A 26,860-nucleotide genomic window follows, 5' to 3' on the forward strand; every position below is an offset into this window, starting at 1 on the left:
ATTCTCTCCTTGAATCCTGGAAGCGAAACTCTTTCAATCATAGCAATATATGGCAAAATAACGTTGCAATCTTAAAGGACACAGGATCAGAAGCAGTGGCACCATTTCTCATTTCATTAACAATTTTAACTGCTTCCTGATCACTGGTTTGCCTTAGCAATAAATTAGTATCGTCAATTAAGGCAGCAAGTGACGCTAGTAGTTGGTTTGGATTTATCGCTAAAACCTTGAGCTTTTTGGAGGGACATAAGGGGGCAAGGGACGAAAGACACTTTCTCTTGCATACAAGTTTTCAACTTCAGCTGCCTAGGAGAGCTAAAAAATTTACACGGCAAGTTGAATTATACTCTTCTGACTGCTTAGTTAAAGAGAAAAATTATCTGTGTCGCATTCAAAATATTTTATGGCATGCTGAGGGAGCCTAAGAAATCATTTAAGGGATGTAAAATAAGTTTATTAAAAATGAAAATCATGCTAAATATTATTAGAGGCGCAGAACGGTTTACCAAGAACCTTGCCCGCTATGTAATCTTCTTTTTTGATGAAATGAGAAGGATCAGATTCTTTTTGATACCAGTGCTTGGCTCCTTTCCATGCTCCAAATAAAGGATCTTCAGAGACAGACACGTTTATCCGCGACTTAAATGGACGCAATGCACGCAAATCTGTTTCAACTCTTTCCTTTAATCCTAAAAAAATAAAAATAAATAAAATTCCAATTATGTTTCCATGATAAAATATTTAATTATGTTAAAAAATTTACAAAAACATAAACATCCTACGGAATAATAGTTGTGCATGAGGCTATACGAGAATTGGTGATTCATAGTAATATAAATTATTGCCAAAGTCAGAATTTTGTGTTGGTCACTTGAGAATTTTGTTCCAATTATGTTTCCAAGTTAAAATATTTACATTATGTTAAAAAATGTACAAAAACATGAACATCCTACAAGTTCGTAGTTGTGCATGAGGCTATACTAATTGGTGATTCATAGTAATCGAAACTATTGCCAAAGTCAGAATTTTGAGTTGGTCACTTGATAATTTTATTCGAATTATGTTTCCATGTTAAAAATTTTATATTATATTAAAAATTTACAAAAACATAAACATCCTACAGATTCACAGTTGTGCATGAGGCTATACGAATTGGTGATTCATAGTAATAGAAACTACTGCCAAAGTCAGAATTTTAACTTGGTCACTTGATAATTTTATTCGAATTATGTTTCCATGTTAAAAATTTTATATTATATTAAAAATTTACAAAAACATAAACATCCTACAGATTCATAGTTGTGCATGAGGCTATACGAATTGGTGATTCATAGCAATAGAAACTATTGTCAAAGTCAGAATTTTGAGTTGGTCACTTGAGAATTTTATTCCAATTATGTTTCCACTCATGTTTGAAAACAGCTTCGTTTACGTTATGATCAACTGCATTCTTTCGTAATTAAGGCAGCAGCTATATATGTCTCAATTTCGTCTCGATATACAAAACTTAAATCCGAGAATTTATAATAATATGGGAAGTATACCCAATTAGGATGACCAATTGCTTCTATTTGTTATTTTGTTTTATTTATCTATTTTTCAGACATTGTTTTATATTTCAGACCTCATTGCTTCAGCTAGGTCGATGAAACTTTCAAAGATTTCCAGGATTTGATATTTGAGCTACTTCTTAAAAGCTACATTTACTGCTTCTAATATTTTCTTTAAAATACCAGGAAGATTTTAGTCTGGAAAACAATTGTTTTTCTTAGTCATAAAGATTACAGTTGTAAAATAACAACTAAAGTATGATTATAATCAGAACTTACCCTTGAATTAATGTTCCTTAAATAATAATAATTTATTGTGAAATGATCATTCTTCAAAAAAGGTTTTTTCTTTTTTTATTGTCATTTGAAGTGCCAATCCCAGTGATGTGCTTGACTACCAAAACCGTCATAAACACAAACTTAGAGTAAATTTTAAAAGTAAAGTAAAAAGTAAAGGTCTAAAGTAAAGTTTAAAAAGTAAAGTTTAAGAAGCTGACTTTTATCAACCTTTAACCTCTCATCTACATAAATAAAAACGAATTAAGTCTAACATGTCTCCCCATGTTCTCCCAGCCAATCCTCCAAATAAGGTCTCGATTACACTTCAAAATTTAATAATTTCATAACCAATTCCTGCTTAGTCTACGTTATCCGTAATCTTAAGGCAAAAAGTGAAAAAAAAAGGATTGCATCGTAACCTTATTATGTTTATATTTAGAAACACATTGTCTTCCTGTTGAAATATAGGATTTCTAAAAAGATTAAATTATTTTAATTTATTATAGGTTATTTTAGTATTTAGGTAGGAAAATTTTTGATTTTTTTATGACATATTTTAAAAACTTGTACTTTGAAAGATTTGCTATTTGAGTACTGGATAACAATTTTAACATATTGTTGACCTGACATCCACGGAATAATAGCTTACGAGGGGAATCATATGTTTTAACATCCAATAATTTTCCTATTTATTCTCCATAAGATTTGTTTTGTAAGCACCAAGTCAATTAATGCTTAATACAAAGATTAAGTATAACTAATATTTTTTATGACTAATAATATCATATTAATGGCTTAGGGCAATGGTTCCCAAACAATTTTGAGCCATGCCCAACATTGGCATACCTAAAATCCTGATGCTCTCCTAATGATATATTTAAACTTTGTTATTCAGAATTTTACCTGAAGGAAGCTTAAAAGGCCATTAAGTTGGTATCTTTTTTTGGTCTTCGTCTAGGAATCTTTTATATTAATGAAAAATATTGTCTAAATACAACACCTTTATGCATAACATCATTCACACGATTTTTTTTTAAATTTAAGGCTCTAAAGTACAGTCAGCCGAAGGGTGAGCCCACCAAAATATTGCCTTAAGCCACTGATGGGGCCTGCACCTCCCGTTGAGAATCATGGGCGTAAGGGGTCATATTGAAGATTTATGTATGAGAAATTCCAAATTTTGTATTTGAGTATGATCCTCTTTTTAATTTTTTTACTTCTTATAGTTGCTCTTTGGTTTCGTTTTACACTTTTAAATTGATTTTCGTAGTATGCCGTTTACAGTGATTTTGTATTGGTTCCTATTCTTACTCGTTTTATTTGCCTATTCTGTTCCAAAGAGTTACTTTGATATTTGTGGGAAAGAAAAATACGTTTAGTCAGCATAATAACTTACGATAGCATAATTAACATTAGCGTGGATAGCTTCTTCTCCTGATTAATTCCCCGCCTTGCTAGTATTCTAGGGTTGAATAATGCTTGCACATAAATAACACAGAATATTTATATTTGTCAATGTTTTGTACCTCGGAAGGCGTATTGTCAAGCCAGAAAAATTTCAACTTCTTAATTTAACATACGTTGTCTTGCAAAAAAAAAAACTTCACCCATTCATTAAAACAAGCTAGGTCTCTTAATATTCCTATTTAAATACAAGCCCTTTGATACATCTTAATATTCTTCCATGGTCTGTGAGAAAAAAGCACAGAGAAAAAATTTCTTTCTCAAAGAGCATCGGTAACTTAAAAGAGTGAAAACTGGCGCTAATGACGACAAAAAGAAGAAGAAAAAATCACCAGCGCCATCGTTTGGTATCTCTTAGTAGCTTTTCAATGCAATAATAAGGCAACTTAGAGTAGTAATAAGTGTCTGATCCCAATTTTTGAAGAAAAAAACAACAAACACAATTATGAGCTTCTGGCAGAAAAAAAAATATCTAGACACCCTGAACACTAGATGGTGTCAGTGATTTTTCTCTTCTAACAAAAGCACCAGTTTTCACTCTACATTCTTTGGTAATAATATATTCAATAAATGATTAGCGAGCAGAATTATAGAGTTTATTCTACAAGGGAGCATCCAGGGGGGGGGCATCCTCCATTAGCTCGGGGAAGTAACTTTTAAACAAGTCTGACCTCTCTTTATTAGTCTTGCAGTCAAAAGGCAAGGAAACATAGCTAATTTCAATTTTGGTTTCAAATGCGTTTCGGCTATGATAATTAAAGGGGTGACATACGGTATTTTTGTTACTTTTCAGGAGAGTCAAAAAGTGGAAAAATTTTGTCGGCTGTGCTCGCTCTGAAGGATGAGGCTACCGTTTGATCTTTGTTTTGAGAGCAGCTTTGCAGTATCCAACAAATTTTGATAATTACCTCTGAACTGTGAAAGTGTCAAATAATTTTTTTTTTTAACTCATTTTCCTCAACTTTAGCCATATTAGAGATAAAGCACATTCGGTTCTTTTCTGGCCTCTTCCCAAGTTAAAATTCAAAGCAAAAAAATCAAATATTTTTTGCTTTTTACCGACTGAGACTGACCTTCTTTCATCGATTTTACTTCATACATTTCCATCAGCCCATTTACCTTAATAAAGAAAACAAATGGAGCCAGTAAAATAGTGGTGCTTCACGCCACTATTTTACATACGGAGATATTTTCTAAACCAACTTTTTTTGGTCTTTTCAGTGGTATAAATTAAATTCAAGTATTCCGAGCGAATTCAAAATTATTCCATTTTATGACGTCCTTATTCATCGACAAAAAAAAGAAGATAAATGCCAGGTTCCCATGTTATAGCTCTATATGATAATCCTCTTCTATCATTCTGAATCGCAACAAGAGCTGATAAAAAAGAAACGAATGCCTGTTAAGTGGGGTATGTCTCTTTTTAGCTTTGTAACGGTTCGCGATTATAACTGCACCATTTGATTCCTCGTGCTGAGCTTACCCATGAGACATACATAACTCACCAAAATAGAATATGTCACCCTTTTAACTATCATAGTTGATTTCACAAGCTATACTTTATTTAAAGGTTAGGTGCTATTCTCTTATTAAAATTTATACAAACACTTCCATTTTCCAGACTGAAACTGGTGTTTTTGAACTTATATTCACAGATAAACAATTTTCAAATTTCTTTTTCACTGAATTGACTTACCAGTAAATGCAGACAACCCACCAGTAATAAAGATATTTTCGGCTAAACGTAATTGTATAGATTCATTGTATCTGGATATGACAAAATTTGCCAGCTCAATAATTCCCATCTGATCCAGTCCGGCAATTGATGGCTAAAATAGTAGAAGGTTCAAAGTAAATAACATAATACATTACATCTGGTAACGCGAGAAATCTATGTAAAAAGAAAAATAATAGAATATAAATTCAAGTATACAAAAAAAAGGTTAATCAAAACTGCTAATAAAACAACAAGAGCTAAGAGCTCATATGGCACTTGTGACGAGGCAAGAAGAGCTAAGAGCCAAGAGATCATATGGTATGAGCTCTAGCAAAATTCTATGAATCAATATATTGATTTAAAAGGAAAATAAGAGGCTTAATGCCGGTCAGGATTTAAAATAAGAGCTCTGAGTCACGATGTCCTTCTAAATATCAAAATTCATTAAGATCTGACACCCACTCGTATGTAATAAATACCTAATTTTTTCTAATTTTCCTCTCCCTTTAGCCTCCCAGATGGTCAATCTGGGAAAACGACTTTATCAAGTCAATTTGTGCAGCTCCCTGACACGCCTACCAATTTTCATCGTCCTAGTACGTCCAGAGGCACCAAACTTGTCAAATCACTGAACCCCTCCCCCCAAATCCCCCAAAGAGAGCGAATCCAGTACGGTTCCGTCAATCACGTATCAAGGACATTTGCTAATTCTATCCACCAAGCTTCATCCCGATTACTCCACTCCAAGTGTTCCCCAAGATTTCTCCCTCCCCCGTTCCAATGTCAAAAGATCTGGTCGGGATCTGAACTAAGAGCTCTGAGACATGAATCCACCTAAATATCAAATTTCATTAAGATCAGATCACCTATCCGTAAAATGAAAAATACCCTAATTTTCACGTTTTCCAAGAATTCCAGTTTCACCCTCCAACTCCCCCCAATGTCACAGGATCTGGCCGGAATTTAAAATTAGAGCTTTAAAGCGCAAGACCCTTCTAAATATCAAATTTTATTAAGATCTGGTCACCCTTTCGTAAGTTATAAATACCCCAATTTTCAAACCCCCCCCCCCCCCAACTCCACCAAAGAGAGCAGATCCGGTCCGATTATGTCAGTCACGTGTCTTAGACAGGTTTTTATTCTCCCCATCCAGTTTCATCCTGATCTCACCGCTTTAAGTATTTTCTAAGATTTCCGGTTCCCCTCAACTGCCCCCTCCCCCAATTACGCTGTATCCGGTTGAGATTTAAAATAAGAGATCTGAGTCACGAAGTCCTTCTAAATATGGCACTTGTTGAAGGACCAAATACGGTCCTTCAGAATTAACCCCCCCCCCACAATAGAGCGGATCCGTTCCAATTATGTAAATCACGTATCTAAGACTTCTGCTTATTTTCCCCACCAAGTTTCATCCCGATCCCTCCAATCTAAGCGTTTCCTATGATTTTAGGTTCCCCCACCCCAAACTCCCCCCAATGTCACGAGATCCGGTCGGGACTTAAAATAAGAGCTTTGAGACACGATATCCTTCTAAATATCAAATTTCATTGAGATCCGATCACCCGTTCGTAAGTTAAAAATACCTCAGTTTTTCTTATTTTTCAGAATTACCCCCCCCCCCCAACTAACACAAAGAGAGCGGATCCGTTCCGGTTATGTCAATCATGTATCTAGGACTTGGGCTTATTTTTTCCCACCAAGTTTCATCCCGATCCCTCCACTCTAAGTATTTTCCAATTTTTAAGTTTTCCCCTCCCAACTCCCCCCCCGATATCACCAGATCCGGTCGGGATTTAAAATAAGAGCTCTGAGACACAATATCCTTCTAAATATCAAATTTCATTGAGATCCGATAACCCGTTCGTAAGTTAAAAATACCTCATTTTTCTAATTTTTCAGAATTAGCCCCCCCCCCCAACTACCCCAAAGAGAGCGGATCCTTTCTGGTTATGTCAATCATGTATCTAGGACTTGTGCTTATTTTTTCCCACCAAGTTTCATCCCGATCCCTCCACTCTAAGTGTTTTCCAAGTTTTAGGTTTCCCCCTCCCAACTCTCCCCCCAATGTCACCAGATCTGTTCGGGATTTAAAATAAGAGCTCTGAGACACGATATCCTTATAAATATCAAATTTCTTTGAGATCCGATCACCCGTTCGTAAGTTAAAAATACCTAATTTTTTCTAATTTTTCAGAATTACCCCCCCCCCCCCCCCAAATACCCCAAAGAGAGCGGATCCGTTCCGGTTATGTCAATCATGTATCTAGGACTTTGCTCTCAGACAGTATACTCGTATATATTAGAATGACGTTGTTTTGTTTGTTTTTTTTTACTTTGAGTCTTTGGTGTGCACAGTTTAACAAAGATAAAGTAAAAAAAAAGTTGTCCTTAGTCTAAAGCCGTTCTGTTTTTGCAGAATTGGATTTATATAACTACTAGCAAATTTTCATTTTTAATTATGATTTAAGAAAATAATTTTTAGATATTCAACTTAAAGAGTGGACACCGGTCTATAGATTCAAAATTGGTCGGTGAAACTCTTCTTGTTTAAACTTTATATACAATACATTAATTTAAATAAATTTACAATCAATCAGTACTCAAGTTTTAGCTTCTGATACACACTATCTGCAGTATTTAGTACCTTAAGCAATAGTAACAAGTGTCAGATAATCAAGATCATATCCTGCTCATAAGACTCTTACGCAAAATATTTTTAAATCTAATCACAATTGGGACTTGTATTTCTTCTTAATCCTCCAGAATCGGGAAACTGATAACCTGGCGACAAATTTATCAGTTATTTTCCTATATAACACCTTATTTTATTAATTCATTTATAAACTAATTGATTTGCGCAATTCTTATATTGTTATTTGACTCAATACTGGAATTATTATGGCCTCAGGAAAAGCAAGGGGGCCTAAACTAATGCAGAACAGGGACTAAGTCTACAGAATGATTTGGGTACCCGTCTGAGCGACCTTATTTGAAACTGAAAACTGTAAGAAATGTGCTTCTATCACGCTTTCCACGCCTATACTGAGAGAAAAGCTGAGACGGCTCGGACGCATTCTACTGATGAAGGACAACAGATTGCCGAAGATCGTCCTTTTTGATCACCATCTAGAGTCAAACATAAAGCAAATCCTCCTAGAATGGAATGGGAGGCAGTCGTAAGGAAGGATTTATGGGGAATCGGAACTTCTTGTGAGGGTGTAAAGAGGGAAGTTTTGAGTATATTGGGATGAATAAGGAGTGTTGCGCAGCTATGTTGGCCTCAGGTGGCCTGGTACTGCAACGAGTCGTAAGCAAAAGTAGAAGCAGTAAATAATTTACTTAAAAAAAACAATTTAGCCTAAAATTTTGATTCATTAAAGACACCCTCGTCCAATCTTTCACTGGTTTGATACGTAGAATTCCGAAGTTATCAACATGTCTGAATTCACAGTAAACTCATATATTGATAATATTTATTCTAACTATATGTGTCTGCGTTCCAGATTTACAAAATATACCAGGATTCAGATTATGTATAGACTTAGGCAAGGTTGTATAGTAGGTTGTATTAGGCAAGGAAGATTTTGTGCATTTTCCACAGTTATACGTTAAATAAAATACAGATCACAATAAACACCGTGAATCTCTAAGACGTCTTCTCTTTTACTAGTCCAAGTTCAAACCTCAAATTCACTTCATTTTCCATATCGTCGTATGCAAAAACGCCAAAAATATCCGAAATTTTTTAGAAAATAATATGCTTCTTAGAGACCTCTAGTGGTTTCCTATTCACCGAATGAAACTTAAAGGCGTAAATAATTGTTAAAAGTAAGGCTACTGGTCATGATTGGGCTTTCATTATCCCTGATTTTTCACAGCATCCCTCCAATTCCCAAAATGAAAATTCGGCAAATAGGGGAAGAAGTGGTTTCCAACATCTCATACTAAAAAAACTATTTAACACAATGACTTAATTTGATATTTTGACATAATTTCACTTTTGGTACAATTTGACACAAAAACAAAGCCATTCCGCTACATGGTGAAATTCTTACATACTACTTAACTTTATTTAAGTGCTTAAAAATAATAAACTAGTAAGAATTAAAAATTTCATTTTTGGCTCTACTGCCAAATTTTAAGCATGAAATAAATTTTCTAGTTTGAACAATTTGTTAGAAGACTTCCTTTGTCCCCAACAAAGAAATGCCATATAATCTTATACGTGGTCTATAATACTATTAGGTCTCGAGGGGGAGCCACTGTTACCGGGTTTACAAGCACCTATACCTGAAAAAGTATTTCAGGAATTCTAATCCTTTCATTTCCAAAATGGATCGACTGATCTATTTCTTCTTGGGTTTCCAGAGCACCATGATGAGTCAGAATGACATCAATAGCAGCTATTCTTTCATTCTCAGCTTCACTATCGGAGCCTCCTTCCTAGAAAACAAGACCCGAATATTCAACAAATATGTAAGCATACATAATAATGTAAGCATTCAAGTGTAAAAGGAATTTGAATTTGTAATACAGACTTTTTTTAGTTATATATTGAATGCACCTTGAAAAATAAATAAACTTCTCCAGGTACTCTGTCAAGGAAGAGTTATTCTGATATGACCTCTGGTTGCCTATAAAATGACATTTGAAACATCAGATATTGAGATCTAGACTAGAAAGCTATAGATCTATACATAGGTGTAAAAGTGGAAACACTAATATCACCAACACCCCCTCCCCTATTTATTCCACATGAATACAGCCTTATTTTAAAAGATCAGCTTTTACATTGACGGTGTGCTACTAGGAGGCAGACATCATCAATAAATATATCAACTTCATCACAAAAACTTACTGAATCTGTTCAAACACTATGCACAAGCTCCAAACAAAGGGCAATACCAACTATGGGCAGCAAGGTTGTATTCAGACGGTTTATTTGAGGTTTGGTAAGAGAAATAGCATTTGGGACCTAAGGAAGAACAGCAGACTAGTAAGTAGGGTCGTATCCAGGATTTTTGTTCAGGGGAGCAGGGGTACATAAAACTTTAAATTACGCAGCAAAAATGTGATTTTATGCGTTTTTATTCCGTTTTTACGAGTCGGACAAACATTTCGGGGCGGAGATTTGAACAATAGTCCCTCCACTGAATACAGTCTTGCAAGGAAGTAATAGGCTAATGGAAAATTAAAAAAAAAATCATTCAGTACCTGGACACTATTGAGGGTTCCCTGATATTTTAATTATGGGATTTCAGGAGAAAGTTTTCCTTCTGGATAGGAAAAGTAACGACAAAAATAAAATCCGATAAGATAAACTGATAGCTGGAACACCCACTTTCAATATAAAAAGGCCTGTTTCCTGTATTTTGTTTCGGATGACAAGAAGAGTTGGACACCCAATTAGGCATTAAATAGCTGAAAGAGTGTATTTATGCGTAGTTTCCCATGAACTGTGTGATGGAAGGTGAGGAAAACGTTCTGGAAGACATTGAAAACAATATGACACAGGCTTGTGCGCGATATGACAATATCAGAGTATAGACCCCTCTTGTACCCTTTTCTGCAATTCCCCGAGTTTTATCTATTTGTTAATATCGACTTCTGTACGTTCTACGTTTGAATTATATTGACACTGTTTTCACTCTTTAACTTTTAGTATAGCTTCATTTTTTTTAAACATTTTTTGGGAAAATATTGTTTAAAACTAATGAGTTTAAAACCATTATCAACACTAATAATGATCTAGAAATCAATTATGTATTTATTCAACATAGTTCCAATTAATTTCAATGTCAAAATAATAGTAGTAGTTACAATGACGGTTTTATACTTGTATTAAAAAAAATTAAATTACAAAACAACATCTAAATGAAAACTTTTTGCCCCCCTGGCTCAATTTTAGGTCAATTTATTCCTAAAAACTAGCATTTTCTACGACTTTTATTTTGGTTGGTTTACAGCTATTAAGATCTCATTGTGTAAATTCTTTTCTTTATTGCCAAGTTGAACAATGATCAGAAACAAGCGGCAGCTTTTCCTTTTTACACAAAAAACTGAAAGTAACACTTGCACCGCCCAATTTACGCACATCATTATGTCAAGAATATCAATAATCAATCGGGTGGTACAGCCCTCTGCTATTTAATAAATACAGAGTAGTGAGAATATACCAAAATTAAGTAGGAAAAGAGGTGTTTTTCGAACCAGAAGAAAAAAAAAACGTTCTATTGATATGTCAATAATCAACTAAAGGGATAAATACAACAAGCTAGAATGGCCTAAATGCTACTAATGCTTAATTGCTACAAATAACTTACCGCAGCACCGAGCCACCCGAGGCCAACATAGCTACGCACGCTCCTCCTCCATCCCAATCTCTTCAAAGCCTCCCTTTTCACACCCTTCCATGAAATTCCCATTTCCTTTAATCTTTCTTTATGATGTCCTCTCACCCCAGACGAGGACGAACTGCTTGCCGTTTAGCCTTAGGCGGTTGAACGAAAAGGACTATTTTCGGCAATCTGTCGTTCTTCATCCGCACAAAATATCCAAGCCATCTCAACCTTTCTTTCATTACAGCCCGCAAAAGGCGGGATTGAGCCAAATTTTCCGTACACCCAACTATTTGAAATTCGGTCAGTCAGCCGGGTACCTAGAACAATCCATAGGCGATTTCTCTGGAAAATACCTAGCATATCTTCATCTACTTTTCGGAGCACGCATGCTTCAGAGCCATAATAAGAGTTTGAAGTGTTTAATATTGGAGATTTTTGGTAATAAGCAGATTAGTGCATAACTTAGATTTTTAGCTCTTCAATGATTTACACATTTCTTTTCAATTTCTATTTCGAAACAACATATTAATGTTATATTCATGCATAATTATAATCATTTAGTCACTTATTTTTTCACCTAGTTTACTGAAAATTAATCGCAGTGTCTGTCCTTTCTAATAGCAATCAGAAAAGTTAAACTTTCTGAATCTTCAAGATGACATATTTTTTTTACGCGGATTTTCTGCTTTTTTTTCACACAGGTTCTTTAATTTAAACATGGTCTCCACTATGTGTTAAAACTACCTACCTGCATCGAACAGCTTTTACATTAAAAATTGAATTCTAGGGTTCTGCAAATTTTTCTTAGACACAATTTCAGCTTCCAAATAACCAATTTAAAGAATCCAATTTCATTTTTACTATCCTTGGTAATTTGACTGGCATTAATTCTACAAGTTTTAAAACTACCAAAACTACCATGTGCTTTACAAGATCACTAGCAAAGAGTATGGGTAATTTATAAGGGTAGAAACTGACGCTAGTGTAGGCAAAAAAGTCATCAACGCCATCTAGCGCTTTGACGTCTCTTGGCATTTTTTCAAGTTTTTTAATCGTTTTTTTTTTTTCTCTGTTAGGAATTGAGATCAGACACTTATGACTAAGCTAAATTTATTAACTGCATCAATTAAACTAATTATTCTTACTATCAGACTCTGATGTCTTTTTTTGTCGTCACTAGCACCAGTTTCTACTCTTGTAAGTTAATCCATGCTCTTTTTTCAGTAGTTAAATGAAAGGCTAATTACGTATTGAAAATATCTTACAGTACTAATGGCTTTATAGACATCCCAATCTTCATCTCTGGCACCGAAATCATCTTGTTCTTTCTCTCGTTGTTTGGCTGCAAGTTGAGAAATAATACGCATACGCTCTTGGCCAGCAGCAGTGCGACGTTTCGCCATAGCAGCACGCTTCTGTCGCCTTGACGAACGTCTTCCAATAAGCTCCTCCCTGAAATGGTTATATGGAAAGACGGTCAATGGCGTGACTCTGCAAGTTCAGTCAGAGTCAACCCAGCTCTGAATGGATCTACTTTTCCAGCTCTACCTGGAAAAATCTAGGGAAGGCAAACATGACAGGTATGCGAAAGCACAGAACGACTACCTTCATTGCACTTCCTGCTGAAGGGCCAAGAAACGGATATCAGTAACGCCGGTAGGGACTATGAAGTCCAATTCCGTTTTCTTTACCTTTTTACCTTTTACCTCTTGAAACATTCCTATAAATGCTTAATATATATATCAGCTTGTACAAACCTGCACACCTCAAACGCTTTAGGTAAAGTTAATGGCAGAAACTATTAAAATTAATGATTCATAAAAAGTTTATAATAAAATAACAAATTGACCGAAATACTAAAACCCCCTTTAAAAAACCCAATGCAATGAAACTCTAGGATATACAAATTTTAACCATTTTTTGTAAACAATTTTGAATGTCCAAAACTAGAGGACAATATTTCCAGCCTGCTTTATTTTAATGTAACTTATAATGAGTAAAGCTCCGGAATTGCTTATTACTTCAGCGAAAAACAAAATGAAAAAGGAAACCTGTTTAAGAAAAATCCAAGAAAGTTTTAAGTAAGTTTTTCTTTAATTCATAGTTGTTAAGAAGTATACGCAAAGCACTATAAATGACAGGCTTGGTAGGTTCGTAAAAGAAAAATGCCAGTGGGGTACCTAGCAATTACTTTAGTATATAGTAATATCAAAGATATTTGGCAATACTAGCGCTTGTTCCCTAGAAAAATACTATGAACCTTCATAATGAGTTGAAATATGTTTCTAATATCTAGGACAGAAGTAAACCTAGATAATTTATTTCAGTTTTGAACTTAGAGGTGCAGATAAAAGTCAAAGCTTAGTGACTTTAAGGATTGTCATTGAAACTTTTCAATATTTTCAATTAAATGAAAAAAGACTGATACAATAAAACTGACCATATCATTGCCTCCTAGATGCAATATTATAACGTTACATTTTCAACAGTTAACTTAGACAGTACCTTTTTTTGTGAAATTTGGATTATAAGAGAGGAAACTTCGGCACCTTAACATGGATTACGATTCAATCCAAATATTACTTGCGCCACTGATAGTTCATAACTATCCAGCTGAATTGGAATATTCAAAACAAGTTTCAAGTTTTTTTAATGTGTTAATTCAAATTCGAGAAATTTAGCTTCAATTTTCAAAAATTTCCATTTAATCAAAGGGTCAACCAGATCTAACCCAAGATTTTCCGAAAATTCACAGACTGTTTTGCTCTTAATCTGTTTTTTATAGAATTATAAACTAGTTGTGGCTAGGCTAGCCTACAGAGCATAGACTAGTTAAGAAAAAATACATAAACACATACTTATTGTATCCTTTTGGCAAGAGTGGTTCCCTTCCTTTACATTTCGAAATATACTAAACGATAAAAAGACAACAAAAGAGAAGGAAAAAAAACAACAAAGAAATGAACAAAAAAAGAAGGAGAAAAAAACCTACTTCTCTCCTTGAAGCCTACTAATCCATGATTCAATGCTTTCACCTTCAGGCAAACCAAGGAGCTTCTAAAGAAAAGAAAAGCAACAATCCATTAGAATATATACTGAAATTAAAACAAAGCACCGGGTTTGCTAGGTGGGACTAGGGAAGACAAGTCCTCTTCAGGACAGCAACAACCCTCAAGACAAGCTTTAGTTTAACAGACAATTGTAGACACAGGAAACTAGATTCTTTCGACAGGCTATTCCCTACTACATACATTTCTAATAGCAGTACAGATGCAGCTTTTTGGTAAAAAAAAAAAATGAAGTTTATCGCCTGAAGTGTCCAGAGGGCGGGCATTTTTTAAACATTTAAAAACAATTTAAAAGGAAAAATGAGAAGCTACAGTCAATTTCAATTCCAACGTGCAATAAACAGAGCCGCTTACTGTTCAAAGGACTTTGTTGCTTTGCGTTTACCAAAACCAAACCAGACATAACCAAAACTACACGAGAAACCAAAACCAAAGAATTTGTGTGAAATATTATAATTATTCTTTATATATATCCAAATCATTCTGTTTTTCATCAATTTTTACATTCAAGCATATTTTTCTGTTTGGAGTGATTTTTGTCCTTATTTATGTATCCAAGCTGTAAATACTACGTTTATTTAGCTGCGCACCAGTTACTGGGAGCGAGGTCACTTCCTTCTTTTTGTAAAGGGGGAGGAGCTGAGTCCTAAAACTACATTTTAGGCCCAAACTTTCTTTTATTTGGAGGAATATATTAAGACTAAGCGTGCAAAATGGGTAGAGGGGGTTGACAGGTCCTCTCGTATTACCGAAAATGCAGCTTATTAAAATCAAAACAACAGGACAAAACTTCATCTTTAGCGTAATGAAGCTAAATCCCCTAATATTTAAGATAACTCTGAAAATGATAATAAAAAAGAACAGAGAGCAAATTAAAACAAGTTGAAAGCTAATAGTGACGCCAAACCTTAAAACTGCAGAAACTATCCTTTAAGTGAGGGAAGGCTCAAATCGTCCCGAATATTTTGTTCTATAGGGTGTACTTGAATTTCCATTTTAACTAAATGCTTACGGAATGAGTACTTTAACACAAGAGAAATACAACGAAAGTTTAGTTTTTATAATAATACTTCAATAACAATACAGCTCACTTAATCAATTAATCAAGTTTTTGTCAATCCAGATCTTTCGCAATACTAAATATAACATTCGCATTTACTAACCACTTCTATTTGCTGCATATTTTAATGTTTCCAGAAACACACTTGTCAATCATTAAGGGGGACCACACAGAAGTTTCAAAACGTTTCAAGATGCTTTAAGTTTTAATATTTTTTTTAAATTCAAATCTTCATACAAGTTTCTAAATAAGCTATAAAAAACAATTTTCTGAAATATAGTTTCCAAAGTTTTGAAAATTATGATAATAAGTAAAGCCAATTTTGGCAATGGCTAAAAATGTATTTCAAGTGTATATTTTCCATTGTATTCGTATTAAACGATTATATTAGTCAGAACACGATCAAGTTTTTACATAGAGCTGAGTATACACTGCATAAAAGTGTTTATAAAAATTTTGATCGTACTGATATAGATTTCAACCGCTAGTTTTTAAAGCAAACTTTTGTAGAAATATTTTTGACTTTTTGAAATTTCTAGCGTCAGCAGTAGTAGTTATTTTATATGATATCGAAGCGTAATTTTGTCTAAAATAGTGCGAAAGACGATTTCTATGAACTTACTTGGGGGAAACTGTTACACTACAATCGATTATCGATCCAGAATGGGTAAGAACTAGACAAAGAGAATGTCACCATCTAGTTTTTGCCTTATGCAATGTTATAGGAATAGTCACACTCGTGTTGATCTGTCTTGGAGTGATATGCTCCTATAGTTTCTTCAATGTAATCTGCTTGGAGGTTACCTCTCTCTAGATATTCCGTCGTTTCTAACCCTCGACATTCTAATATCCTTAGAAATCACTTTCAGAGAGCCCCATCTAGAGCTCAGGGAATGATGCAGCAGATCCAGCCTTTTAACCAGGAACTGGAACTGGAACTCATACTGCAGCTGTTGGTACCCTAAAAACTTTACCTATTGGTATTGACGGAAAACCCCATTGGGATCTTGGAACACGTATCCATCAAAACGAAGAATCCTTTCTATTAGTGATGCTTGGCCAGAACAAATACGCCTCCACATTGAAGAGGATGAAAACCTTCGTCTCCTCAAACTATCGTCAAAAATGGCTCGCCCAGCCATAAAAAACAAAGTTTTAACAGCCAACACGAGTAATCTTTTGTCAATGGAATGATAATCAAAAGTGAAAGGATTGTCATCCTTTTGTTAATGGCCAAAAAATCCTGATGTGGCTTCATATCTCTCATCTTGGAGTGGAATAGACCAAACAACACGCTGAAATGCTCCACAAACCGTCTTACCCAACTATTCAAAGTTTAATCAATTAGTAAGAAAAGCTCACCAAAGACGCAAGGATATCACCACGAAGAATACTGAAGGTGGAGACATCCCGTACTTGAGAATCTATGTATAAATAAATATATCAACTGATCGGTTCATTTTCAAAGTACAACTACTTATGAGCTGTCAGTGACACTCTACCTTACCTTATACAGGAAAAAAAATTAGAAAAGAAGATAATACCAATCAAAAAGCATAAAAAGAGCCAAAGATACGCTCAGTCCAGACAAAAATTTCGATTCCACACATAGCCTCGTCATGAACTCAATCAAGGCGATGCAATTAAATCCCTGCATATGTAACTCTCCTAAAAATATAACAGATCTTCAAGTTCTCGAAAGAGTGAGCCTAGCACCTTCTCATGTGTCTGCTAAGATAACGTAGTGTCCTAGCTCAATTGGAAATTACAGTAGCCTTATGCCAAGCCATTAAAAGCGTATGATGTAAGATCTAAAGATGCAGAGGGCAGGATGTGGGGTTATGATGATGAATGTGTGGATGATGATGCTTCGTCGGTTGAGCTTGTGCAGCGATGTTTATGCTTGTAGTTAATTGTTGCTCTTTATATCGTGTTCATCTTTTATTGACCCCGGAATTAAGAAATTAATCAACTAATAAAAGTGTTAATTCATCCTCTTGAAGCTTCATCGACAGCAATTGTTGGTAAAATTGATATCATAATGTTAAGCAATTGGTTTCCTACATAAACTCTTGTCATTTTTTTTATAAAGTGGTTAAATTAGACCTCCTTTAAATTACAAGTTTTCTACCTTTTATCAAAATTATATCCATAATTCCAAAAATAGCATCGAAGCAATCGATTTTCTAGCGTAATTCTAAAATCCATTCTGAAACTCCAAAGACAACATAAAAGACAAACTAACTTACAGATGCTGCTGAGTCTTGCGTGGTTGCCGATTTGGCTTCTTCTAATTTCAACGATTCTTTTTCCACAGATTCTCCAAGCTTTTTAATAGCTAGAGTTAAACTCTGCACGGATGTAAAACCATGTCTCTCCAATGCCATCTACAAGACAAAGAAAAATAAAAAACCTTCACGAGCAACCCTCTCTCTATGACTTAAACGTTTCTCTAACCCTTTCGCTACTCCGGACGTATATATTCAGAAAACTATTGATGCCTTATACGGTCTGAACAAGCATTTTCGCAGCTTGTTTTTATATATTTTACTGCTCAACACGACTATTAAGCCTTGTATTATTTAATTTTGAACATCTATGAGCGTGTTCCTACCTGCAAAGTTATCATTGCACAATCGAATCAGTATTTATATATTTCTACAGTTTCCTGCTCCGTACGACTATATTTGCCTAGTTTCATACTAAAAGAAATTATTAATTTTATGTAAGATATTGTAAGCACAAATTTGTGAAATAAATTTTCTTTGTATTTGAGTAATTATTCTTCGTTTCATTTCCTTTGCAAACCTATATAATGTTTATGACACATCGTCCAACTCAAAATTGAAGGGCGACATTTATATAAAAAGGGGTATTGTGATCCTAAGAAAATTTCATCCATGATCACACAGCACACAGACACTAAATGACATAATTTGTCCTAAGTAAACTTTTCGTGGTTAGAGTAAACATGTAATGTTAGAATCAAGAAAAAATATACAATACAGTGTGGCAAAGAGTGTATACTTTGAGGTTAAGTTGCAACTTTGCCTGGAAAAAATTTTGCCTTTTCATGATAACAATGTTTTCAGGCCCGGAGCCCCGCAAAATCGAAAGGTTTCTAAGACTGCTCTGTATTTTCCGAACAATCCAACTATTTTGGAGTTTTTAAAACACATTCCCCCCACGCAGGTTAATTTATGCACATCTGCGTGATAACAGGTCAGATTATTTCCTATAATCCGTATTAGAAGCAGTCTAATTTAATAGAAGAATTTCAAGTATATATTAACGTCTTCAAAAGTATGCATTAAGGAAATTAGGCTAAAATAGTATCAATGACACCACTATATTTTGTTTGTTATACGACTGACAGCCATATGCGCACAATTCTAAGTCCCAAAATTTGAGACATTACTGGCACTTTTTAAGATGAAGGCAATAATGTTGGATAATTGATCAAACACTATGAGAAAACTTAATAGAAAATAAATCTTTTTATTGCCTGATTACTGCCTAAGTAGATTTTTTTGATTTTACTCCCAAATTTTTTTACACGTATTATTTTTGCAACATTTTTTTTTCCAAAAAATGTTGGCTCGACCCTACATCCAAAAACAGTAGTTTTTTGCATACTTTTTTTACAATAAAAAAAATCAACAAAAAAACTAAAGAAAACAACTTACAAATTATCAGCTTTACAAGTGATTTCTGAGAAAAGGGCGATAGTGTTGGAATAAAATCAAATATTCCAAGAAACTTACGAGAACAATTTCTTTTCGTTTGATTACTAACTCCTTTTTTTATCTAATTTCTCTCTTTGAAGGAAATTTAAAATTTACACTCAAATTTATTGAAATTAAACATTCCCTTCACTGTAATCATAACTTTTTATGTGAAATTTTGTTTTCGGGTTTGGCAATAGAGGATAATAGAGCCTAAAAGATCTTTGCAAATGTGTTAACTTTAGACTTTCGGGTATTTTATTTTGGCTTAAAAAAATATTAGTGAGATGGGGGAGGTTAAACCAAGTTTTTGGATACCACAAAAGGCACCACAGTCCATTTAAACAAAGAATTATAATCAGAGAAATGAGGAAAGTGCCTTAGCATTCATCAGTGTACGTATTGCAAGATGTCCAACACGCGCAAAGGATTTTCCAAGAAATTTATAATTTTTTCAGTTAGTAACTTTTCAGTTAGAAATTAGTAACTTTTTCATGCTTGTAGAATGACAAGATTTAGCAAAATTAGGAAATTTTTCTATTGAGTGGGTCATCACTGCTTAGAAAAGTCTGATTTTAGCGTCAAATAGAAAAATTATGATTGATCCATTTTTAAATGCATTCCGAAAATATCCTTGAGATAGAATAATAATATAAGACTACATTTATTCCATAAAACTATCACAATATCTAAAGATGGCTGAATTCTCTTCATAAAAATGGGTCAAAGTCTTAGGCTCAAGGACACTAACACATAAATGATCAGCATAAAACATGTCAAAGAATTGTAAAATAAAGCACAGAAAAAAATTGCTTGTAAAAAATTAATAAACTAAACTTTACAAAACAAATAGTAAACAAAAACAGGAACAGGAAGGGGGGGGGTAATTCATTTTTTAAGACTTAAGAATTTACTTTTTAGGAATTCACTTTACTTATATAGAGGAAAAATAGTACTTGAATATCTTTAAAAAAAAATAAATAGTTCTTACTGAGGCATTTGTGTGACACAGGCAGTCTCAAATTATGATTTCCGGTCCACGATGTTGGTTGTAAAAGATAGATGAATTAGATTTAAAATTCACCCTTTGACATCGGAGCTTGTGCATCAAAATGTTTGACAGAAATGAAATGATATTTGTTATTAAGGAACGGTTAAAGGTTAAAAAAAAAAAACAAATACATCGAGGATTATTAGACATTTCGCGAAAAAGCTTATGAGACGACAGGCGTAAAAAGAAAATCAATGCCGAAACGCCTACTTCTTTATGAGGACCAATGAAAAAATATTTTGGCCGTTTTCCCCGCCCCCCTCCCAAACAAATCATCAGTCTCCTTACAATCATAATTGATCCACAAAAAAAAAGTTTGCCTAAGTGCTCTGTTTCCCGTCAGGTCTTCTACATCTTAGAGATGTAAATCATATGAGAGTGAAAATAGTTATTTTTACTGAAGCGGAACAAGGGAGGCGAGGTGTAAGAGAGTAGAAAAAGTGGTTCTGTTTTTAAGTGTCCCCGTACCCCCCTTTTTGTGTAGCTACAAAAATATTCCAGCTATGTGCTTTTTTCTGTCAACATTATAAGAATAAGGAGTCCAAAAAACTCGATACGCGCATAAATACAACTAAGGGTACAAAATAACTTTGGGAATAACCGACACATATTAAGGCCCAAAATTTTTGCGGGCAGTTTATGTTCTTTTCCTAGGTATTTACGTCGTGTTTACAGTCTAAAAAAATAATAAAAATTCTAAAAATAGTCTAAAAAAAAAAAAAATTATCACTTTTTGTTACCTGCCCATAATTTCCACATCCACAGAGAAACTCTGTGCAGAAAATATATAAATATTCAGTAGATAGACTCAAAAATAAGTGTAATGTAACTGAATGGTCGATGTAAATAAAGACATAAACACAGAATCGTTTCCTTCCAATCTGGTCAAGGCCCATGGACCCCCCAAAAAGTCTTGGAGAAACAAAATTGTAGAATTTATCCCTTTTTGTTATCTGCCCACAATTGCTAAATCCACAGAGAAACTCTCAGCAGAAAATACAGAAATATTAAGTAGTCAGGCTCAAAAACAAGTGCACTGTAACTCGGTGGTCAATCAACTGCTGTAGCAACCCCCCTCCCACCTATTTGAATCGTTCTACATACGAAACTACATCCGAAGAACAAAAAGGACTAAAAAAACAAAAACGATTTCTGCACACCAATTATAACTTAAAAGAGAGCATTCAAGCAGTCTCTGTGGCGCTGAGGATAAGCACCCTGCGCGTCGGTACGCTTCCATTAAAAATAGAGAATTCCCTTCAAATCCCAGAAGATATTCTTTTTGTAGACAAAGAGAGTTTCCCTTTGCCTAATTATGAGACTTCCAAAAGAACACACTTAATAATAACAGTTTACGAAGAAAACAAAAGCTAATGTACTATTTTACCAGATTTTTGAGTTGGGGCAAGCAAATCACACATGTATCGCAAGAGAAAAAGAGTTTAGTGACATAATTGTGGACTCTGTCTCAATAGATGGCATTCTACTGCCTTCATTTCTTCCAGTTTGCTGTTTCAAGGGAGAATGGATTATTTCCAACTTTCGCCATTAAATTTCGTAAAATACATACAATTTTTTTCTTTTTTTTTCAGAAAAGATGCAATACCGGCGCAACGCACCATGGGAGTGGACAAGCCCCAACTTCCTTCCAGTTTCCAAAAATCAGTTCAATATTCCGGGCCGCATGTAAGGACTGTATCAGATATTAAGCTGATAAAGACAAATACTACACAGATAAGGACCCACGACAGATAAGGACTGATCTTAGCCGAGTGGCCGAGAATTGATAATTGTGTCAGGATTGTCAAAGCTCCTTTCGAAACAAAACTTGCAAACCCTGCCCTAAGAGACGAGGGGGAGGGGCAAAAGAATATTCTTCGTAATCCAGTGAGGGATATTTCGCTTTTTTCAATTTCTTTAACAAAATACAAAAAAACACCTTTCCAATGATAATACCACTAAAAGATTTTTTTGAATCTAAGAGCAGAAGAGATGGAAAAAAATTGTAGTACCCCCCTCAATTGAATTATTTGTATTCACACATGCTACTTGGTAATAATGCAAGTTATATTGTGATATTATAAAATCTGATCAAAATATGGACACAAAACCTGGGTTTTAATCACCAAAGTAATATAGACAGCAATAAAATAGTGAGATTTTATCAGTAAAATCATTGCTTACTTTATTTTTATTAGTTTTTATCCTTCTCACTCTTCAGTTGCTTGCTGATTTCTATAATTCTATCTTGTTACAAATTAAATAAAAAAACAAGATTATTTTAACTGCAAGCAAGGAGCGACATTAAAACTTAAAACGAACAGATGTTATTCCGTATATGAAAGGGGTTGTCCCGGGAGGAACTTCTACTTGAGTTTTGGCTCAAATTAAATTTCAGAAGCTAACAATTACGGAAAATTTTCAACGAAAATGCACCAGGACTTCAATCTAGCTAGGGCACTTTTATCTAATTATTGAAAGTTCATTTATTTTCATTTCTTTAACGAAGGACTAACAACACAAAAAGGATTTCTGTACACTAATTATAACTTAAAACTAATCAATCAAGCCGTCTTTGTAGCGCTGAGGATAAGCGCCATACGTGTGGGTGCGTTTCCATTTATAATAAACAAGTCCCTTCAACCCCAGATAATATTTTTTTTATAGGCAAAGAGAGTTTTCCTGAAAAGTAAATTTACCACTAAAAATTGTCTAATTTTGAGACTACTTAAAGAGCACAGTTAATAACAACAGTCTATAAAAAAAAAAAAATTAAAGTATCATTTTAGCAGATTTTTTAGTTTGGGGAGCCAAATCACACATGTATCTTTAGAAATAAAAGTTTACTGATATTATTGTGGACTCTGTCTCAATACCTGGCATTCTAATGCCTTCATTTCCCCCAGTTGACTGTCTAAATCAAGGAGGGAATGGATTATTTTCAAATTTCGCCATTAACTTTTGTAAATTATATAGAATTTTTTTCCTTATTTTTTTCAAAAAAGATACAATACTGGACCAACGCACCAAGAGAGCGGACAAGCCCCGACTTCCTTCCAGTTTCCAAAAATCAGTTTAATATTCCGAGCCCCATGCAGGAACCGCATCAGATGTTAAGCTGATAAGGACATATACTACAGTTTGATCTTAGAAAAACGGGCGAGAAGCAAAATTGTGTCAGGATTGTCAAATCCCCTTCCGAAACAAAAATTGTGGACACTGCCCAGAGAGGGGGGGGAGTATTCTTCATAATCCAGGGAGGAAAAATTTACTGTTTTTTTCAATTTCTTTAACAAAATACGAAAAAATACCTTTGTAAATGATAATACCACTAAAAGATTTTTTGATTCTAAGAGTGGGAATGCAGGAAAAAAGTTTACACAGACCTTTACCCTCCCAAATTATGGCAATATATTCCAGAAAGAAACAGCAGGAACTATTATGCACATATCTAGATAACACTAAATCCTTAAAGACCTGCATGACATTGAGAAAACCAATAGAAACAGAGTTTTTTTTTCCAAATAATCGCATAATTTGCTAAGGATAACAAAGCGTTTGCAATAACAAAGACTGCAGACTGCTAAGACCAATAACTAAGGTGCAAGTATTTAATATAATTATATTTAAACTTAGAGATACTTCCGTAAATAATATTAGAAGCTTAAGAAAACATAACTTACTTGAATTTCATCTTCATCCTCATATTGAGAGAGAGATTCTTTTAAGGAGAGAAGCTCGACATGGAGTGTCGCATCACCTGCCAACTGGAAAATAGGTGTTTGCATCATTTTTGGACTATCAATCGAGCTTGGGTCTTGAAAATTTAGTTTGGGTTTTCCTTCTGCCGCAAGACTTATTTTTTTTCAGTCACTAATTTGGACCGCATTCCAAATTCCCCCGATACTTCTCTAAATAACGTGTGACAATCGAACAGTTCGTGGTGAGGAACTGTAGTAAGGAGCGACCCGGCTCAATAGTAACCGAAACTCTAAAATCAGAATTTTTATAACAATAGTTACATCAAAAGAATTGCATTTTAATGCTGATTTTAAATATATAAGTTTCATCAAGTTTAAACTTACCATCAAAAGTTACGAGTCTGAGAAAATTTGCCTTATTTTTGAAAATTGGGGGAAACACCCTTTAAAAGTCATAGAATCTTAACGAATCTTAAATCACACCATCGCATTCAGCGTATCAGAGAACCCTACAGTAGAAGTTTCAAGCTCTTATCTACAAAAATGTGGAATTTTGTATTTTTTGCCACAAGACGGATCATGCGTGTTTATTTGTTTGTTTTTTTGTTTTTTTCCGGTGGTGATCGTATCGACCAAGTGGTCCTTTAATGTCGCGAGAGGGCTAATTCTAACGGAAACTAAAAGTTCTAGTGCCCTTTTTAAGTGACCAAAAAACTGGAGGGCACATAGGCTCCCTCCCACGCTCATTTTTTCCCAAAGTCACCGGATCAAAATTCTGAGATAGCCATTTTATTCACCATAGTCGAGAAACCTAATAATTATGTCTTTGGGACGACTTACTCCCCCACAGTCTCCGTGGGAGGGCCTACAAATTAAAAACTTTGACAAGTGTTTACATATAGTAATGGTTATTGGGAAGTGCATAGACGCTTTCAGGGGGATTGTTTTGGTTGGGGGCTGAGGGGAGGAGGTTATGCGGGGTACTTTCCATGGAGGGATTCGTCATGGGGGAAGAAAATTTCCATGAAGGGGGTGCAGGATTTTTTAGCATTTGTTTTTAACAATGAAAAAATTAATATGAAAAAGTTTTTCCAACTGAAATTAAGGAGTAGCATTAAAACTTAAAACGAACAGAAATTATCATGCATATGATGGGTTCACTTCCTCCTAATGCCTCACTCTTTAGGCTAAAGTGAGTCTTTTAATTTCAACTATTTATTCTATGGCCTTTGTGATTCAGAGGTCATTTTTAAGGAATTGGGACAAAATTTAAGTCTTAGTGTAAAGAGCAAGGTATTGACGAGGGGGTGAGCCCCCTTATACGTAATAAAAACACACGAATATAGAAGCTCGTTGCGTTAGTTAGTTCGTAAGTTATGTGTATTTTTACTAATAAAAAAGTTCGTAAAAAATTAAAATTTCTAGTTGCCTTTTTAAATAACCAAAAAATAGGAGGGTAACTAGGCCTCCTCCCCCGGTTCTTTTTTCTCAAAATCATAGGATCAAAACTATGAGAAGGCCATTTAGCCAAAAAAAAAAAAAATTAATAGGCAAATTTCGTTTTAATTATTCATGTGTTGAGAGCCAAGATCAAAACATGCATTAATTCAAAAAAGTTCAGAAATTAAATAAAAAAAACAATTTTTTTTTAACTGAAAGGAAGGAGCGACATTAAAACTTAAAACGAACAGAAATTACTCCGTATATGAAAGGGGGTGTTCTCTCCTCAACACCCCACTCTTTACACTAAAGTCTTTTACTGTTTTAAAAAGTAGAGTTGAGAGAAAGTCAAACTTTAGCGTAAAGAGCGGGGCGTTGAGGATTCAACACCCTCTTTCATATACGGGGTAATTTCTGTTCGTTTTAAGTTTTAATGTCGCTCCTTACTTTCAGTTAAAGAAACTTGTTTTTTTTTGTTTAATAACACTAAAAAGACATTATCTGGACACAACAGTCCGGGTACTTTATCCGTATCAAACATTGTTTTCCCCTTAAATTCCACTTATTTTGAGCTTTCATTTAAGGCAAAAATTTAATTCTGAGAACTTAGTCCTTTGTAATGTTCTAATTCCAGAATTATACAGTTTTCCAGTTTTCCAGTAATGTTACAGACAAGTTTGAATTTTTAAGTTCATCAGTAAAAGCTAAAACGGCTACTTTTATGAACTTATAGTTTCCACACTAGTTTGGCATGAAAGAAAAAGAATGTAACTTAAAGCCTTCTGCAAGAGGTGGAAAAGCATGAGCCTACTAACAATCTAGGGTATATGGACTATTCTTTAGAACACGGGCCTAATGCAAATTAGTATTGAAACAAATTTTATATCAATCCTATCAATTAAAAATCATAAGCATCACAAACAGAATTTTGAAACAATTTTAATACCCTTTGCTCTCTTTTCCTTCGTTGCATCTGAGCGAGTTTCTTTCCGAGTGCCTTCCTCTTCTCTCGTAGAGCTTCATTTGCGCCAGGAGGAGGTGGGGCCTGTACCGGTTGGCCACCTTCTATTCGCTTGACATTTTCTTTATAATATTCTGGATTCATCCATAGTCTTAATTCGTCAAGAAAGGATGTTGATACATAACAGTGATCATACATTAACTCCTAAATGATAGAATTCACATAGGTAAGTAATAAAGGTATGAATGAAAAAATATTTTCTGTTGTAGGCCTAACTTTGTTAAACTGTAGATATTCGCAACTCTAATCTCCCCCCTAGACATGGGCAAATCTCCAGCTCTTTTATTGCAGGGATAAGAGAGGTCCATATCTGGATAGTCAAGGGGAATGGGATATATAATAATTTTTTCTCTACATTATTGGGGGCCAACTGCCCCTACCCCTAGATAAAAAAGATTAATATTTCAATAACAAGAGCTAAGAGCTCATATGGCACTTGTGAC

General features: G+C 34.4%; 1 protein-coding gene and 1 non-coding gene across 2 annotated transcripts in view; both read right to left on the minus strand.

The window, feature by feature from the left end:
• Positions 1-432: 432 nt before the first annotated feature.
• LOC136026367 (actin-related protein 5-like) overlaps positions 433-26,860 on the minus strand; it is a 54,010-nt gene continuing 27,582 nt past the window's right edge. Inside the window, exons 6-13 of the mRNA XM_065702902.1 lie at positions 26,343-26,561; positions 23,939-24,022; positions 17,729-17,866; positions 14,344-14,408; positions 12,617-12,803; positions 9,301-9,453; positions 4,990-5,122; positions 433-689 (exon numbers count right to left, since the gene is read on the minus strand). Of these exons, the coding sequence (XP_065558974.1) occupies positions 475-689; positions 4,990-5,122; positions 9,301-9,453; positions 12,617-12,803; positions 14,344-14,408; positions 17,729-17,866; positions 23,939-24,022; positions 26,343-26,561 (1,194 nt within the window). The 3' untranslated portion in view covers positions 433-474. The remainder of the gene's footprint in view (positions 690-4,989; positions 5,123-9,300; positions 9,454-12,616; positions 12,804-14,343; positions 14,409-17,728; positions 17,867-23,938; positions 24,023-26,342; positions 26,562-26,860) is intronic.
• On the minus strand, positions 23,233-23,426 carry LOC136026720 (U2 spliceosomal RNA). The gene has a single exon (XR_010617402.1). It is a non-coding gene; the product is annotated as a U2 spliceosomal RNA (small nuclear RNA).

This window comes from Artemia franciscana, chromosome 4 (genome assembly GCF_032884065.1).
Source record: "Artemia franciscana chromosome 4, ASM3288406v1, whole genome shotgun sequence".
Classification (NCBI taxonomy): domain Eukaryota; kingdom Metazoa; phylum Arthropoda; class Branchiopoda; order Anostraca; family Artemiidae; genus Artemia; species Artemia franciscana.